Source organism: Phyllobates terribilis, unplaced genomic scaffold (assembly GCF_046119375.1).
Source record: "Phyllobates terribilis strain yellow unplaced genomic scaffold, ASM4611937v1 Scaffold_1__5_contigs__length_1240528914, whole genome shotgun sequence".
Classification (NCBI taxonomy): domain Eukaryota; kingdom Metazoa; phylum Chordata; class Amphibia; order Anura; family Dendrobatidae; genus Phyllobates; species Phyllobates terribilis.
In genome coordinates, this window is record NW_027362761.1 from 303,054,803 (window position 1) to 303,074,590 (window position 19,788).

General features: G+C 40.9%; 1 protein-coding gene across 2 annotated transcripts in view; it reads left to right on the forward strand.

The window, feature by feature from the left end:
* RTN4R (reticulon 4 receptor) overlaps positions 1-19,788 on the forward strand; it is a 389,627-nt gene that overhangs the window by 242,753 nt on the left and 127,086 nt on the right. For both annotated transcript variants that reach the window (XM_073673312.1, XM_073673319.1), the window contains one exon: positions 6,716-6,842. In XM_073673312.1, coding sequence (XP_073529413.1) covers positions 6,836-6,842 — 7 coding nt within the window. In that variant the 5' untranslated portion in view covers positions 6,716-6,835. The remainder of the gene's footprint in view (positions 1-6,715; positions 6,843-19,788) is intronic.

A 19,788-nucleotide genomic window follows, 5' to 3' on the forward strand; every position in this document is an offset into this window, starting at 1 on the left:
TCTTGAAGGAGTTCCCAGAGATGCTTAGCACTTGTTGGCCCTTTTGCCTTCACTCTTTGGTCCAGCTCACCCTAAACCATCTCGATTTGGTTCAGGTCTGGTGACTGTGGAGGCCAGGTCATCTGGCATAGCACCCCATCACTCTCTTTCTTGGTCAAATAGCCCTTACAGAGCCTGGAGGTGTGTTTGGGGTCATTGTCCTGTTGAAAAATAAATGATGGTCCAACTAAACGCAAACCGGATGGAATAGCATGCCGCTGCAAGATGCTGTGGTAGCCATGCTGGTTCAGTATGCCTTCAATTTTGAATAAATCCCAAACAGTGTCACCACCAAAGCACCCCCCACATCATCACACCTCCTCCTCCATGCTTCACAGTGGGAACCAGGCATGTAGAGTCCATCCGTTCACCTTTTCTGCGTCGCACAAAGACACGGTGGTTGGAACCAAAGATCTCAAATTTGGACACATCAGACCAAAGCACAGATTTCCACTGGTCTAATGTACATTCCTTGTGTTCTTTAACCCAAACAAGTCTCTTCTGCTTGTTGTCTGTCCTTAGCAGTGGCTTCCTAGCAGCTATTTTACCATGAAGGCCTGCTGCGCAAAGCCTCCTCTTAACAGTTGTTGAAGAGATGTGTCTGCTGCTAGAACTCTGTGTAGCATTGACCTGGTCTCTAATCTGAGCTGCTGTTAACCTGCGATTTCTGAGGCTGGTGGCTCAGATAAACTAATCCTCAGAAGCAGAGGTGACTCTTGGTCTTTCTTTCCTGGGGCGGTCCTCATGTGAGCCAGTTTCTTTGTAGCGCTTGATGGTTTTTCCAACTGCACTTGAGGACACTTTCAAAGTTTTCCCAATCTTTCGGACTGACTGACCTTCATTTCTTAAAGTAATGATGGCCACTCGTTTTTTTTTACTTAGCTGCTTTTTTCTTGCCATAATACAAATTCTAACAGTCTATTCAGTAGGACTATCAGCTGTGTATCCACCAGACTTCTGCACAACACAACTGATGATCCCAACCCCATTTATAAGGAAAGAAATAACACTTATTAAACCTGACAGGGCACACTTGTGAAGTGAAAACCATTTCCGGTGACTACCACTTGAAGCTCATCAAGAGAATGCCAAGAGTGTGCAAAGCAGTCATCAAAGCAAAAGGTGGCTACTTTGAAGAACCTAGAATATAAGACATATTTTCAGTTGTTTCACACTTTTTTGTTAAGTATATAATTCCACATGTGTTAATTCATAGTTTTGATGCCTTCAGTGTGAATGTACAATTTTCATAGTCATGAAAATACAGAAAAATCTTTAAATAAGAAGGTGTGTCCAAACTTTTGGTCTGTACTGTACATGTTAATGGAAGTTACAAATATTGGGGGTGAGGCTTGAATTAAAAAAAATGAAGGGTTGTTTGGTACTTACTGTACATATTTATTATGCTTTGCTTATAAAGCACCATCATATTCCACAGTGTTTTACAGACATTATGATTGCTGTTCTCAATGGGGTCCACAATCTACATTCCCCATAAGTCTTTGGAGTGTGGGAGGAAACCGGAGAACCCGGAGGAAACCCACGCAGACAAGGAGAGAACATACAAACTCCTTGCAGATGTTGTCCTTGGTGGGATCTGAATCCAGGACCCCAGTTCTGCAAAGATGCAGTGCTAACCACTGAGCCACGGTGCTGCCCAGAAACTGCCTCCAATGGTTATGTTTGGAAAAAAAAGTTTGGCATTTTTTCTAGAAATAGCTCCACTCCTATCAATTGACTTTGTACACTATCCCAGCTACATCCTATTCATTTCATTTGCAATACCAGACACAGCCAGTGACAAAAAGTTGCACTATTTCTGTCTCAGGAAAAATCTTGTAAGTGTCAATTGAAGTTAAACAAGACATCCCATCAAAAAATGTTTTTTGTAATATTTCCTAATTATGCATATAATGATGTGTAAAAGCATTAAAATACCTACTGATCATCATCATCTTCGGTTTCCAGCACCGCTCCGGTCCTAGGTGACCACTCCTCTCCTTTGTTGGCTCACATAGGGGCTGTTGTGTAGTTCGGAGAGTCTTCCATCAATATAAGTCTATAAGGCCTGAACAAACCTTGCATGTGTTGCGTCTGTCTACCGCCGGAAAAAGTGCAGCCGCAGGGAGTCAAACATATTATCCGAGGTCACCGAAGATGCTTGGATAACACACAAGCACGCTCGGATAACCAGTTATCCGAGCACGTACACTCAACACTACCTACAACCTAGATATATTTTTTGACAAAATTTCTAAATAATGTGTCACATTTTACAAGGAGCTGGAACCACTCTTTTTGACTCTTTTACATCTTCTTTAAGGCAATGTGTCACCGATGACAATCATGTTGCTCAGTCCAGTTATGCTCAGAAAATGTCCATCGGGTGGCTAGATGATGTGGCATTGTGTGTATGCTACTATAGTATCCTGTATGTTTACCGTATAACATTTTGATTAAAACATTAACACATGGTACAACTATAGAAACTCAAGAATATAATTAACCATAACGTGTTTTAATTTGAGATTCAATTATATTTTCTTAGGCAGAATGTTGTTAGTCTGTCTAGTCAAATTAGGATTGTAACCTCTTCAATGTAATCCTTTAATCAAGGTAGAAATCTACATTGCTATCTGTGGATTATCAAAATAATTTAAAAAAAAAAGTAATTTCCCTCTGCAATAATTATGCATAATAAGAATTCAGGGCACCTTGCAGGATAACTGATTATACGATAGCCCTATACTGGGTGAAAAATGGATGCACAGAATTCTGTAGATATTTGAGGAAAATGCTGTTTATCACACATGCCGCTTTCTCACTAAATTGTATACTGATACTCTGATGAAAATTGATGTCTACAAGAGCTGCAAGGTAAATCTGTATTATTACAAGAACCGTTCCATTTGCATAATACAAATTATACTTGCAAAGTTATTCTTTACAATATAGGTGCAAGTTACTGACGCAAGAAGTATTCCAAGTCTTTGTAAAATAACATGCATTTTACTTATATTATTCATGTATGGAAAAGTATATGTGAGCATTGAATATACATGCACTGTATAGCAATTTATTAATAGGAGATTGAGATCCAAAAAAAAAAAAATCTTTCAACCAGTAAGGAAAACAGAAAAATAAAGCCAACTTCTATATCGGTAATATGGTTATGTGACAGGACCTGATATCTAATTCACATGGGTTTTAATTATAGTGCTTTTGTCTACTTATATGTACTATACTATCTGCCAAATCTATATTTTGCTACATCTCCCAACTTTCCTAATTAAATTGAGTTCATTGTGACACTTGCAACCATTTTCAAAACTCCAGAACATATTACATACAGATTGATAGCAGGAACAGAAACTACAGTCGTATATTATTCTTGGCATGATATAAATAAATATAACATGCCATGAATAATTTATCTTATCTTGGCATGATTTGATTTATTTATCTATTTATCCTATTAGTTTGTTTGAAATATCACATTTTTCAAATCAGAAAAAGTTTACACATAAAAAATATATAATATACCATTATATGGTCACTGTCAAAACTTTGGCTCATCTGATAGCCAATGTAATGGCTAATAAAACTGCACAGAACTTTATTTACCAAAAGCCAACCTGAAAAATAACTAAAATATGTCAACATCCTGTCTGACTTGTCTACTTATTGTAGTCAAGTATAACCTGGGGTTTTTATCTTTCTGCTCTTGCTCTCCTGTCTGTCAAACTGCATACAGGCATAACAGAGGCAGACTTTCAGCTCACATCAGGTCTAATGCATGCTTGGAAATGAGGAAAAAAGGAAGTTACAGCACCAATAGTGAAGGATAGAATGAACATGTGCTCTTGCTCTCCTGTCTGTCAAACTGCATACAATCCTAACAGAGAGGCAGACTTTCAGCTTACAGGTTTCAGCTTTCAGGTCTAAGGCATACCGGGAAATGAGGAAAATGAAGTTATAGCACCTATAGTGAAGGATAGAATGAAGATATGCTCTTGCTCTCCTGTCTGTCAAACGGCATATAATCCTAACAGAGAGGCAGACTTTCAGCTTACATCAGGTCTAAGGCATGCCGGGAAATGAGGAAAATGAAGTTACAGCACCTATAGTGAAGGATAGAATGAAGATATGCTCTTGCTCTCCTGTCTGTCAAACTGCATATAATCCTAACAGAGAGGCAGACTTTCAGCTTACAGGTTTCAGCTTTCAGGTCTAAGGCATGCCGGGAAATGAGGAAAATGAAGTTATAGCACCTATAGTGAAGGATAGAATGAAGATATGCTCTTGCTCTCCTGTCTGTCAAACTGCATATAATCCTAACAGAGAGGCAGACTTTCAGCTTACATCAGGTCTAAGGCATGCCGGGAAATGAGGAAAATGAAGTTACAGCACCTATAGTGAAGGATAGAATGAAGATATGCTCTTGCTCTCCTGTCTGTCAAACTGCATATATTCATAACAGAGAGGCAGACTTTCAGCTCACATCAGGTCTAATGCATGCTAGGAAATAAGGAAAAGGAAGTTACAGCACCTATAGTGAAGGATAGAATGAACATATGCTCTTGCTCTCCTGTCTGTCAAACTGCATATAATCCTAACAGAGAGGCAGACTTTCAGCTTACATTAGGTCTAATGCATGCTAGGAAATAAGGAAAAGGAAGTTATAGCTCCTACAGTGAAGGATAGAATGAAGATGTGCTCTTGCTCTCCTGTCTGTCAAACTGCATATATTCATAACAGAGGCAGACTTTCAGCTCACATCAGATCTAATGCATGCTCAGAAATGAGGAAAAGGAAGTTACAGCTCCTATAGTGGAGGACAGACTGAAGATGTAGATGAACCACCCTCTTAAAATAAAAGGATGAAGAGAAAATTAAAGAGAATAAGAAACTGGAAAGTTTCTGAACAAATTGGACTGGCGTGTGCATAAAAAGTCTTGTTTTCTAACTTTGTAATCTATGTCAAGAGTAAGAGTCCTACACAAGTTTTCTCCACCCAAGAAAAAGATAGATTATGCCTAAGTAAACTAGCCTGTCTATCTGATGTGTGGAAGCCAAAAGAGATGCATGCATAGCTCATATTGGAGCCTAGTAGCTAAACCATCAAGTATAGTTTAGGGCCCTGATTCATTAAGACTGGCGATTTCTTTTTTACAGCTTTGATGAGGGGGGTGTGTGTATGAGTCAGATACTCCTGAATCATTAACAGGTGCATGCCTCTTAATGGATCAGGAGTGTCTTACAACTGGCATGTGCCTCCATGCGTCATGCCAGAAATATTACTCCACTCTATGAAATCTTAGTCTAGTCTAAGAAATCTTACTGCAGCCTAGTGTAATGACCACCACAGCTCATCTTAAATTAGATAAGCAATGGCATTATACCCCACTGAGCCCTTGTCCCACTAAAGCTACACCCATTTTGACATAGCTGAGAAAAACTTGCGTAAAAACACTAAAAGTTGCAAAATTTGGATTGGGCCTCAGTCTTTTCTTTAAAGATTAACGAAACGTTTTATAACATTTATAATGTTTTTTTCCTCTTAAATGTTAAGCAGACCGGTGGGGTTCTGGGTCCTGAGACTGCCACCAATTGCTCCTCTCAAAAAGACCCTGAGAAGTGTGCAACTCAGGAGACAGGAGCACACAGCTGCTGCCTGAGCACACATAGAGTAGATTATGGATACAAAAGAAAGCATAGACTATAAAGCAAATGCTTTTTATCAAAGGGAACCTGTCACCAGAATTATATGGGGTTAATCTGCAGGTTAATAGCGTTACTAACCTGCCCGGTGCCTGCACTTAGCCGAACACTGCGGAGGGAAAATTAACTTTATTCTCCCAAGGCAACGTTCGGGTTTCAGTCACGGGGGTGGCGCTGACGCGAGTTCAGTCCTTGCTCTAAGAATACAGAGTGACGGCTGTAACTGCGCCCCCCTCACTGATTGACACTGGCTCTGCATTGGGGCTGGCTATTAGTCAGTGCCAGGGGCACGGTTACAGACGTCACTCTGTATACTCACAGCAATAACTGAACCCACACTGGTGCCACCCCGTGACTGAAACCCGAAAGCTGTTCATTTTCTCCTCGCAGTGTTTGGCTAAATGCTGGCGCTGGGCGAGTTAATAAAGCTATTAACCTACAGAGTAACCCCATATCTGCAGGTTAATGGCATTTTTTCTGGTGACAGGTTCCCTTTAAATCTGCACTCCACACTGCGTTCTCGCTCAGCCTCGAGCTACGCACTTCTCAGGAGTTTTTTGAGAAATCAGTTTGGTCTTAGGGCCCAGACTTTCATAAATCTACTTGCAGTAAAGCGGGTGACAAATATAGAAAATTGTTTAAACTGTTTAGTTCCTCTTCAACTGTTAGTAGATATCTTGTTTTAAATGGGTAATATAAGCAATTCGATATCCATCTATTTATCTGTTTCAATTTCTTTTGTGATGTGTCACAAATGTCTGGAATTAGACGTATAAGACATATTTTCTCACTTGACTTGCTTGAGCTAAAAAATCTTATATCTAACATCTAGAATTATCTCTTCTGATGGTCAGTTTTCCATGTAGATCAAGTAGCTTCAGGCTTGTCTTGATATATAAGAAGGTAATGCTAATTCAGGGTTTATAGGTTAGTAACAATATTTTCTCTATTGTAGGCACATCTATTGATTGATGCACCGGTTCATTTTTATTGTTTGGACTTTTGAGAATGAAGAACAGCTCTTCTATGGTTCAACAGAGAATTCAAAGAAAATGAAAGATTTTAAGTTATAAACATGCAAGGTAATTAATTCATCTGTTTATGATATTTAAAGAAGTAATTCATTATACCAGTAGTGTTGTTAAAGTTAAAGAGGTTGTCCGGGACTTTATCATTGATGGCCTATCTTTAGAATAGGTCAAGAATGTGTGATTGATGGGGCGATGCGACACCCGCACCCCCACCAATCCGATGTTCCCGGTGTCGGCCAGAAATGCTCAGTACAGCCCCGTTGACTGCATAGTGGCCCCAACCGGGTACTACACACTTGCCCCCTATTCAAAACAATAGGGGCGGATATGCAGTACCCGGCCACTATGCAGCTTGGTAACTGAACAGTTCTGGCCAAAGCCGCAATTGGGAACAGCTGATTGGCGGGGTTGCTGGGTGTTGCACCCCCACCGAGCAGCCATTAATAACCTATCCTTAGGACAGGCCATGAATGTTAAAGCCCCAGACAACCAGACAACCCCTTTAATATATTACTATAAAATGCAATTACAGCCAAATTGTGTACTTTCTAGTGAAAAGCTCCTTATACAGTAAAAGAAATAGGAGGACAAAGTTACTAATGTGTACAAGGTTGAACCACATGTAATTCACACTCTCCCCCTTGCATAATATTGTGCATATGTGCCTATTTAGAAATGTTTATTGTTGTTTTTGTGTTGCTATGCCATATTTGTGTTCATACATAGCTGTGATCGTGCCAAACTCTGCTACATTCATTGAAGATTGGAATATTGATTTCCTGAGTACCGGCTTATAGGTGGAAGAAGTGTCAGTCAGTTGTGGCCATAAAATTGACAATAGAAATAAGCCATTTGATTTACGCTGCCCTGACATTGAGCCCGGTCCTCTATGGTAGCTGGTCTTTACTTCTGCACCTAGCTGACCATGGCCTGTCATCTTAAGCTTAAGCGCCAGAACCAGTTATACACATGTATAAATATAAGTACAAATCACAAGGGTCACATATATATACTTCCTGAATACACAATGTAGCACAAAAAAAAAAAAAGAAAAGCTCAAGCTATAGAGGCCCAGCTTTAAAGGAAGATACATAAAATTGTAAGTAAAAAAGATAAATTTTATTTCCAATCTTTAAAACCAACAGTAAAAAGAATTAAAAAACAGAGACCTTCAGGTTCCATCCATCAACATGATACATAAGATATTAGCAGGGAACACAACTTGGTCACAGACCAGAATGAGGTTCTCAAATGGATGCAAAAAGAATTTTATAACATAACCCCATAAAACATCAAGTCACCCATAAGCACCTATACCAGCCAAGGATAACCAAGAAAATATGCCCAGAATTATGGACTAAATAGCAATGCTGGATTCGGTTACTTGTCACATACATAGAAAAGTGCAAAGTGCATATATCAGGGTTTCACTCCCTTGGAGGGTCCCTCATATAATGGGTAAGGTTTTTACTGCCCACATGGCAACCATTATTTATGATCTGAATTGATTTGAGGAGTTGTTCTTTGAATGAATTGGAGATTTCCGCATTCTGTTATATTATATTACAAATGATTTCTTAACTTGTTACTAGTGGAAAATCTCCTTTTTCTAACCGTGCAACCATTTTTTGCAGCACCTGTAACCTACCTTTTGGTGGGACCCTCTCTCCAACCTTTTTTCTGTTTTTATATTTCACTTTGTTTTGTCTTTTGGTGTTTTTGTGTGAACTCGTTGCCTTGGTCTATTATTTTATGATATACATATGCTTTTAACATTTTTCAATCAATAAAGATTTATCTTTTATCCTCCAAAAAAACTCCTATTTTCTCCCCATTAAAAATATATAAATATAAGCAGTATACGTAACTCCTATTTGGTCTATAGCAATGTAGGGAAAGCTGTTTTGCAACTGTTCTATGTAGCTAAATGAGGTTAGCTTAAATCCATGCACTCCAGCAGAATGAACTTCTTTCAGAAAGATGGAATATATTTGAAGTTCAAAAATGTCTGCAACAAATCTGCCGACATACAGTGGCGACTAATCATCTTTATAGCCATGGGTACGGCCCCAACTCAATGCCCTAACTCATCCCAAAGGTGATCTATAGGGTTTAAATCAGGTGATTGGCTTGGTCAATTGCAACAGGGAAACATTTTTCTTTGATAACCAATTTTTGACTAAATTGGATGTGTACTTAGGATCATTGTCTTGCTGGAATTTCCATCCCCTGCCTACTTTGGTTTTACCATGTGGCAGCATTACATTCTCCAGTATATCCTTGTACAAGGTAGCATTCATATTTCCATCAATTTTATGCAAAGGGCCAATGGTAGATGCAGAAAATCAGCCCAAAACCATGACATTGCCACGACCATGTTTCACTGTAGGTGTTTGGTACCTTACATACTACGTTTTCCCATTGGGCGGTATATGTAGTGCTTGCCATCACTACCAAACAGATTGAACTTTAATTCATCCGACCACAACACCTTAGACCAATCTGTATCTTTCCGTAGGCTGTGTTTTTTGGCAAACTCAAGTCATACCTTCCAGTTCTTTGCAGAGATGAAAGGCTTCTTGACTGCAACTCGTGCATTCAACCCTACTGCTCTTAGCCGTCGCACAGTTTGTCAACTCACTTTTACCCCATATTCTTAGTTCATTTCGTGCAAAATCTGTACAGCACTTTAATGGACATCAGATACTGACTTTTTCTTAATAATGTGATCAACTCTGGAGGAAGTCTTCCGTGGTTGTCCACAGCTAGGTTTGTCAGTTGTTCCATAACCTTCTTTTTCTTTCTTTAATATACGTGACACTTGACTCTGAGAACAGTTGAACATTTGAATTCCATAGCTACCTCTTTTTGGCTTTTGCCTGACTTCACTCTCAGAATAATAAGCTTCCTGACATCTGGTGATTAATTTGTCTTTGCCATGTTTAACCTAAAAACACACACATAAAAAAAAAAAATTTGGGCAAAGTTCGACTACCCATGACAAAATATTCAAAACATTTGTCCCAGCAAATGTTGAAAACTAACACATAAAGGGATAAAACCATGTCAAACACAATTTTCGTACTTATAGCTGACAACCATTCGCTTCCGGTTTATTATAATCACCAGGAAAATGGCATCACAACAACCAAAAAGAAGTAATCAGACTTTTTTTAAAAAAATGCAAACCTTTTGGTCGCCACTGTACCTACAATCATCTATTGAGCCTTCAGTCTCTCAATCCACAGACAGACAAGGTCTGTTATTTCCTAAATTTCTAGCTGCCTCATCCCCTTAGTTCTTTGTCAAATGAGCTCTGAACTGAAGACCTTATTTAACTAAGACTGGTTAATAGGAAAGCAGTGCCTGACAAATTCATTTAAAAGTGTATCCCTATTAATTTGTCTATCTAAAATGTCTTCTCCAGCTGTCTACAAGTGGGCAGACACCATTAAAATGACTAAATTGTTATACAAAACTGCATTCTAAAAGATTTTGTTTGGAGAGGTTTGTGTAATATATTGCTTTTATTAACAGTACAATTATATATTTTTTTTTTGGGGGGGGGCGGGTTATCCACGTAATGAATGATCATTGTGAGTCCTCCAGAGCTGGAGATCAGGGGCGGACCTACCGCCCATGCAGCCGGTTCATTGAACGGGGGCCCCCGAGGGAGAGGGGGCCCCTCCAGCCTCCAGCAGGGCCGCCATCAGGGCATGACTGCCCTGACTCCAGCATGGGGCCCGCCGTCACATGACCGGAGATGTCCCTGCGCTCAGCATGGTTCCCCGGCCCCATGCTGAGCGCAGGGACATCTCCGGTCATGTGACGGTGCCGACACAATACTTACCCCTCCCCGTGCCTCCGCAGCATCTTCCGCGTCCTCTGACTGTGACGTCTCAAGTTAGAGGGCGCGGTGATATGTTTACACCGCGCGCGATCTCTCCTGAGCTGTCACAGCGGGAAGAAGCGGGCGACGCTGTGGAGTCCGGATCAGCATCAGGTGAGAAGTGAGGTGAGCATTTGATTTTTTTTTTGTGTATGGGGCCATGGGGCATTATATGGTGCAGGGAGAGTGGGTGTGACATCCTGCATGGGGCATTATATGGGGGGGTGACATCCTGCATGGGGCATTATATGGGGGGGTGACATCCTGCATGGGGCATTATATGGGGGGGTGACATACTGCATGGGGCATTATAAGAGGGGGAGGGGGGAAATGACATCCTGCATGGGGCATTATAAGAGGGGGAGGGGGGAATTGACATCCTGCATGGGGCATTATATGGGAGAGGGGGGAATTGACATCCTGCATGGGGGCATTATATGGGGGGTGACATCCTGCATGGGGCATTATATGGGGGGGTGACATCCTGCATGGGGCATTATATGGAGGGGTGACATACTGCATGGGGCATTATATGGGGGGGTGACACCCTGCATGGGGCATTATATGGGGGGGTGACATCCTGCATGGGGCATTATATGGGGGGGCGTGACATACTGCATGGGGCATTATAAGAGGGGAAGGGGGGAAGTGACGTCCTGCATGGGGCATTATAAGGGAGGGGGTGTGACATCCTGCATGGGGCATTATAAGAGGGGGAGGGGGGAATTGACATCCTGCATGGGGCATTATGTGGGGGAGGGGGAGGGGGGAATTGACATCCTGCATGGGGGTGGGGGTGTGTGTGACATCCTGCATGGGGCATTATAAGAGGGGAAGGGGGAAGTGACATCCTGCATGGGGCATTATATGGGGGAGGGGGAGGGGGAATTGACATCCTGCATGGGGGCATTATATGGGGGGGTGACATCCTGCATGGGGCATTATATGGGGGGATGAGATCCTGCATGGGGCATTATATGGGGGGGTGACATACTGCATGGGGCATTATAAGAGGGGAAGGGGGGAAGTGACATCCTGCATGGGGCATTATAAGGGAGGGGGTGTGACATCCTGCATGGGGCATTATAAGAGGGGGAGGGGGGAATTGACATCCTGCATGGGGCATTATATGGGGGAGGGGGAGGGGGGAATTGACATCCTGCATGGGGGTGGGGGGGTGTGACATCCTGCATGGGGCATTATAAGAGGGGAAGGGGGGAAGTGACATCCTGCATGGGGCATTATAAGGGAGGGGGGGTGACATCCAGCATGGGGCATTATAAGGGAGGGGGGTGACATTCTGCATGGGGGCATTATATGGGGATGGGGGGGTGACATCCTGCATGGGGCATTATAAGAGGGGGAGGGAGGAATTGACATCCTGCATGTGGCATTATATGGGGGTGGGGGGAGTGTGACATCCTGCATGGGGCATTATAAGAAGGGAAGGGGGGAAGTGACATCCTGCATAGGGCATTATAAGGGAGGGGGGGTGTGACATCCTGCATGGGGCATTATAAGGGAGGGGGTGTGACATCCTGCATGGGGCATTATAAGAGGGGGGAATTGACATCCTGCTTGGGGCATTATAAGGAGGGTGGGTGTGTGACATACTGCATGGGGCATTATAAGGAGGGGGGGTGTTACCTCCTGCATGGGGCATTGTAAGGGAGGGGGTGGTCTGACATACTGCATGGGGCATTGAAAAGGGGGGAAGTGACATCCTGCAAGGGGCATTATATGGGGGGGAGAGGTGACATCCTGCATGGGGCATTTTATGGGGGGTAGAGGTGACATCCTGCATAGGGCATTAAAAGGGGGGTGTCATCCTGCATGGGGCATTATAAGGGGGGAACAGCCTGCATGGAGCGTTACATGGGGGCCAATATTCTGTATGGACTGTTATATGGGGGTCAGTATTCTGTGTGGAGCGTTATATGGGGGTCAGTATTCTGTATGGAGCGTTATATGGGGGTCAGTATTCTGTATGGAGCGTTATATGGGGGTCAGTATTCTGTATGGAGCATTTTATGGGGGCCAGTATTCTGTATGCAGTGTTATATGGGGACCAGTATCCTGTATGGAGCGTTATATGGGGACCAGTATCCTGTATGGAGCATTATATGGGGACCAGTATCCTGTATGGAGCATTATAAGGGGGTCAGTATCCTGTATGGAGCATTATATGGTGCTCATAATACTGTATGGAGGACTATACTGTCCGGTCTGCACTGTGCGCTGTGAGGATTCGCCGGTTTCTGAGCTATTGTAGAATTACAATAGATATCGCTCGTGTAATGGGGCATTATAAGGGGGGAACAGCCTGCATGGAGCGTTATATGGGGGCCAATATTCTGTATGGAGCGTTATATGGGGGTCAGTATTCTGTATGGAGCGTTATATGGGGGACAGTATTCTGTATGCAGTGTTATATGGGGGCCAGTATCCTGTATGGAGCGTTATATGGGGACCAGTATCCTGTATGGAGCGTTATATGGGGACCAGTATCCTGTATGGAGCATTATATGGGGACCAGTATCCTGTATGGAGCATTATATGATGACCAGCATCCTGTATGGAGCATTATAAGGGGGTCAGTATCCTGTATGGAGCGTTATATGGGGACCAGTATCCTGTATGGAGCGTTATATGGGGACCAGTATCCTGTATGGAGCATTATATGATGACCAGTATCCTGTATGGAGCATTATAAGGGGGTCAGTATCCTGTATGGAGCATTATATGGGGGTCAGTATTCTGTATGGAGCGTTATATGGGGGACAGTATTCTGTATGGAGCATTATATGGGGGTCAGTATTCTGTATGGAGCGTTATATGGGGGACAGTATTCTGTATGGAGCGTAATATGGGGGCCAGTATTCTGTATGCAGTGTTATATGGGGACCAGTATCCTGTATGGAGCGTTATATGGGGACCAGTATCCTGTATGGAGCATTATATGGGGACCAGTATCCTGTATGGAGCATTATAAGGGGGTCAGTATCCTGTATGGAGCATTATATGGTGCCCATAATACTGTATGGAGGACTATACTGTCCGGTCTGCACTGTGCGCTGTGAGGATTCGCCGGTTTCTGAGCTATTGTAGAATTTACAATAGATATCGCTCATGTAATGTAGTAAGTGAAATCCTTGGCCTTGTACTATATATATATATTTCTCTGCGGTATCTGTGCATCATGAAGCGTGGTATGTGTTAAAGGGGCCCACTGAAACTCTGTCGCCCAGGGCCCACAAAAACCTGGAGCCGGCCCTTGGGGTAAGTATAACAAGTTTTATTTTTTTTAAATACAATTAATTAACTAGGAGTGGGGGGAATCAGAGATGCACGGGGGGATGAGAGATGCACGGGGGGGGGGGGCCTTCATGCCCCCTATGAAGGGCAGGGGGGGGCCCCGAAAAAATTCTTGCACAGAGGCCCACTACAGTCTGTGTCCGCCCCTGCTGGAGATATTTCTACTTTACTGACTGTCAGTTTTGCTTCGTAGATAAAGAATTTGAATTATTATTAAATATTCTTTACACATAACTTATGTGTTATGTATCCAGTTTACACCCTGTTATTTTTGTTGTTTTTCAGTCCATAGTTATATTTCTATTTTTCCTTTTTTATGAAGATCTTTTTTTTTTTTACCAAGGCAGTTTTAAACCAATAGAGGTCTGTCGGAGTCTTTGAAGCCAATAACACATACTTCTGCAGTCATTAAAGGGCTAGATGTAGCATGATCATGTCATATGCTGCTGTCAACGACTGCGGTTTCAAGGTCCATCTGTGCAACAGTCAATGCAAAATATATTGTGCTCACAAAAAAGGATTCTCAAGTCAAAATCTGATGATGCCAAAGCATCCAACAGATCAATTCTAATACAGAGTTCAGAACTGTCACTGCATGTCATTCTAATGAGAGATCTGAATTAATGATATTAAATAAGTCTAGGAAATTATTTTTAGAAATTCTTTTTTGTTTTTTAAGAAACATGTCTGAATAACATATTGATTCATTGGAAGCTCTGAACTAAAGTTTTTACATGCATTTCTATTATATGAATTGGAATTAATCTGTCTGAAAAATGAGTCCCAAGAAGAATTAGGGAATAAAGGTACAGATACAATGACTGGATTTAATAATCGGATCGGGAGACCTGCAGTCAGTCCAGGCATTATGGTCCAGAGCTGGACTATGAAATGCGCTCAAGCTAACACGGCTTTAGTCATCCATGACTTGAAATTTTTGTCTGCTCTGCAATAATAAAGCAAAACATTGCACTGTACTCTTCACATGTAGCTTTCTTGTCCTCTCCCTGGGCGTTCTCCTCTACTTCTCACATGTGAACTTCATTACATATTAAGACTTTCACATTGCGGCCAGTTTACGTTTTTTGCACTTTTATTCTTTACTCCCCTTTTCACAAGAGGTATACCTTTTTTTCTGGGATATGATTTGTGCTGGTCAACTTATAGTTTTGAAGGGTAATATTAATTTTACCAGAAGGGTACTAGTGGGTGTCGGCTGCTCCACATACCTGCATCTGATATGCACATGTACAGCGGATGTAGGGAAGGGGTTAAATACAAATTACTTATTGTATTATTATATTGATATGTAAAGTTCCTTTAGCTGAACCTACTCTGCCTATGTATAAATCCAGTATTGCTTTTGAAAAAAAATAAAATATACGTTTTTTTCTCTCAACTTAATAAAAATGCATGATGCAATGTGAATGGGGACTTCGCTAACTTACATGTAAAATTGTTAGATTTTACTTTTCTGAAGTCTCTGCAGCAGCGGTGCCACAAGTCTAACTCCAGAAAATGAAGAAAACTGGTGACGGCAGAGTTACACAGGATCTTATAATATAACCAAATTTACCAACCAAAGCTTATTTATATCTACTGTAAGATATAAGGGTATTCCCTGGCCAGGGTGTAATTTGGAGACCCTAAATACCCTACATAAGGTTCCCTGGGTGTGTGCAAGTATTACTGTTCCAGCTGCTGACACCTTTAGGTTAAGTTCTGCCATAATTTGTGAGACACTGCGACCTTTTAACTCCCCGATGAAGAGGACAGACAGGTTTACGGAAATAAACTCTTGTTTACTAGATCTGAAACATATGTACAATGGGTAGCAGGAATAATACTTAAAGGGGTTTTCCCATGAACAAAAGTTAATTTTAATCAATAGATCTTGGAATAATAATAACTTCCACAATTGGATGTGTTTAAATATAATCTTCCTGTGCTGAGATAATCTTATAAATGTTCCCCTGTGTAATGGCTGTGTTTGATCATACCACAGCTCCTGGGCAGGGGAGAAAGCAAAAGAGTATACAGACATTATAGCAGGGGATCACAGCCGATTCTTTTTGTGAGGTAAAACATTTCACTGCCTGTTTTTAAACAATGTTTTACTTCAAAGAAAGAATAATTTGTGATCCCCGGCTATAATGTCTGTATACTCTTTTGCATCCCCACCCCGCCCAGGACCTGTGGTATGATCAGACCGTGTACCATACACGGTCAGACACAGCCATTACACAGTACACAGCAGGGGCACATGTATAAGATTATCTCAGCACAGGAACATTTTATTTAAATACATTCAATTGTGGAACTTATTATCATTCCAAGATCTATTGCTTAAAATTAACTTTTGTTCTTGGGACAACCCCTTTAAGTCTTTAATCTGTATAGTATAACAGAGGTTCACACTTGACAGTTGCGGACGGAAGCACATTACTTGTGTAGAATGTTGCAAATGAATAACAGGCTACGATGAGGTCCTTCATCTTCCCAGTACAGGGCCACATGGGTCGATGTGTTGCGATATGACCACTGCACCCCAAACTGCACTCTGTGATCTGTATACGGCTCAACCAAAACTACCTATAAAAACAGAAACTTACCCCTAGTGCCCATTTACTCCTCCCCAAATGTTGCTCTGGCCCTACAGTTAACCCTGCACACCCCTGTCTACATGAGGATAAAACACAATAATGAACAGGTCACATTAGAGATAGTGACATGGGTCTTCAGAGAGGGTGTATAGTCATCTTCTTCACCTTTACAAGAGGATCAGAATCTAGTTACCAAAGGGTCTTTTTGTTAATATATTTACACAATTCCAAAACGATAAAGGCACCAGTATGTTTTTGGAGTGCGGGAAGAAACTGAAAAACTTAGAGGAAATCCACAGGGAGGATGGGAGGACATTCAAACTCAATGCAGATGTTGCCGCTAGTTAGTTAGTTTTGAACCCAGGATGCCAGTTCTGCAAGGCAAGAAGGAATTATGAGTTACCTACCAATCAATGTCATACTTTATTTCCTTTGTTAACATTTTCATCATTTGTATTGTCTAACATTAACAAATAGATTATGCAGAAGTAAACTGATGATAATTATTTACTTCTACAAGAAGTCTGAAGGGCACTGAAGTCTGGCAATGTTTGAGGTCAATTTGGAGGATTCTAATTATCTAGTTAGAAGTGAGAGAATATTCTGATTTATTTTGCAGGCAGATTCACTTGAATCGGTGGGCAGATTTGATTTAGTTCAAATAAAATCTGCCTCAAAAAGATATTTGTCCAAAAATCTGTCCAAGGTCTGTCCAAAAATTATAATCAGAGGGCCAAGAAGACATTATATAATAATAAAAGCTTTTACTCTGGTTTGGCTTGGTCTGTTGATTTGTCTTCTCTTTGGTCCTGTCTCCTTGTTGTGAGTTACACCCCACATAAGCAAATGAGGCTTGCCTAGTCAGCGCCAGGTGGCCAAAGAGAGGACAGGAGAAGACCAATTTGACGTGTGTCTTGGAGGGTGGGGAATTCTGTGACTGCAAGACAGGTGAAGGACGAGTCTATGACCGGTGTAAGGTTTTATTTTTTTTCAACCCCTTCCAGGCCATATACAGAACCCAGAAAAGTGTCTGTAAGAATTGATTCTGATGATTCCAAATTTTTCGAAGATTTGTACGAATTGATTTGTTCATTTCTACTGTACATCTAGTGTCCACAGACATAAAATCCTTGGGATTTCCTTACTGTAGTAAACATCTACTGGAGCTATGCTAAAAAAAGTGTTCTTTCCTATGGTAACCAGATTCCAGCTACTTGTAAAGATGAAAAATGAAATGTGAAAAAAAGCTTCTGACTACTTGCCATGGGCAACATTCTTGTCTTTTATCTCTGCACCACTTATACATGTACAAGTATCTCTGCGTGTTTACCATGGTTATTCATATTGCATATAAATGAGGAAATGTACTCTGCAATGGAACTGGTAGCACACAGATTTATTGAAAAAATGATAACTTTATATGATACAATATTACCCTGAGGTATATTTAAAAATTATATTTTCTGGACAAACACCCAAAATAAATTAAACAAAAAATGTTCTGGATTTGTTCACTGTAAAGGTTGATCTAATTTTGGATTCTGTGAAATAATCTGTTTTAAAAAGAAATTAAATTTGATTTTACAATGCATATAGTCTTATTGTAGCCAAAAATGCTACAATGGTTATAGCCTTATTTGTTCTGATCTATGATATACCCTATCCAAATATAGCTGGGTCACTTACATACGAAATCTGAAAAAAAAACCTCATGGTTGACCTATTGCCTTGATATCAAAGTTGAACTTTGATTTATAAATCAGCTTATAAGATCATTCAAGTAACATCAAATAAGACTCACAGATACCGTTATTGAACGAGCTCACTGATAGATTTGTCTGTTAACCCATTCTGCATTCTGCTATGTACTATAATACACAGAGGCTGTAGAAGCCAACTGGTATAAACTGTGTTTCTCAAACTGTCAGACGGCCTCTAGTTATTGGTGATGCACAACTGGGGAGGCAGTAAACACAGAAATAAATATAGGCAGCACAATCAAATGATTGGCTGCAGTGATTTCAGGTTTTACAAAATAATTGACATATTTTATATTTATTTTAATGCTATACAGAGTCCAGGATTACCATTTCAGCCTGGGGCCTGCTGAAGGCTATTATTTAAAGTCTTCATCAATCTTAGTAACTAGGTATGTCAGATACACTATATACTGGAATACAGTAGTATGGCATATATAGTCCCTAGCAAGACTAACATTAAACTACATTTTTTTAACTATTTTCTCTAGCATGAAAAGTAATGAAACATTGCTAATCACTTTTTTGGGGCATTTGTCTTCATTCCTGTAAAAAAACATATATTTTACCCAGTCTCTTTGCATACCTTTAGCTGCGTTATATGATACAAATGATGGCACTGAAAGGGTCAGCGCTTGTCTCCTCCTCTGAATTTTGTGCCAATCAGAAAAATCGCCTGCACCAGGCTTATCCCCAGAGAAAGTGAGACACAGATACTGAGCTGACCCTTTCACTGCCATCATCTGTACTCCAAGTGAATATGTTCTGTTATAAATAAAGATGAAGGCTGGTAATTAGATTGGAAATAACATGGGTTTGGAAGCTACTTACAAGCAATTTTTTTACAGAAGTGAAGACAAATCCCCTAATAAACGAATTTACAAAGTTTCATAACTTTTGCATGATGTTCAAAATTATAAAAAAAAATAAAAAGTTTAGTTACTATTTAAGTAAACGTTTGCCTCCATTCAAGAATAAAGAAACAAAAAAGTAAAAAAAAAACATATTTGGTATCATTGTGTCCATACATTTCCAATATATCAAATTATAAAATTACTTAAACAGTACGGTTAATGCCAAAAAGCAAAATAATTAAAACGCCAGAATAACCGTATTAAGTTGTCTCATTGATCTCATCTCCCGAGATCTCGATATGTGCATGCGCCACCTCCAGTGGCCATTTTCCCGAAGCCTACCACAGGTAAATCATTGGGAAAGAGGACTCCAGCGCTGACATCTTATGAGAGCCCAGGCACCGCAACATTGCCTCCTAAAGTAGCACGCTGCCTCCTGTGATCCCGCTCCCCCGCAGCGGCTCCCCAGGTAAGCTACCATTAAAACGGACTATAAGACGCACCACCGTTTTATTTAAAAAACTTTTTTTCCTATTTTCCACCCCAAGATTTGGGGTGCGTCTCATGGTCTGGTGCGTC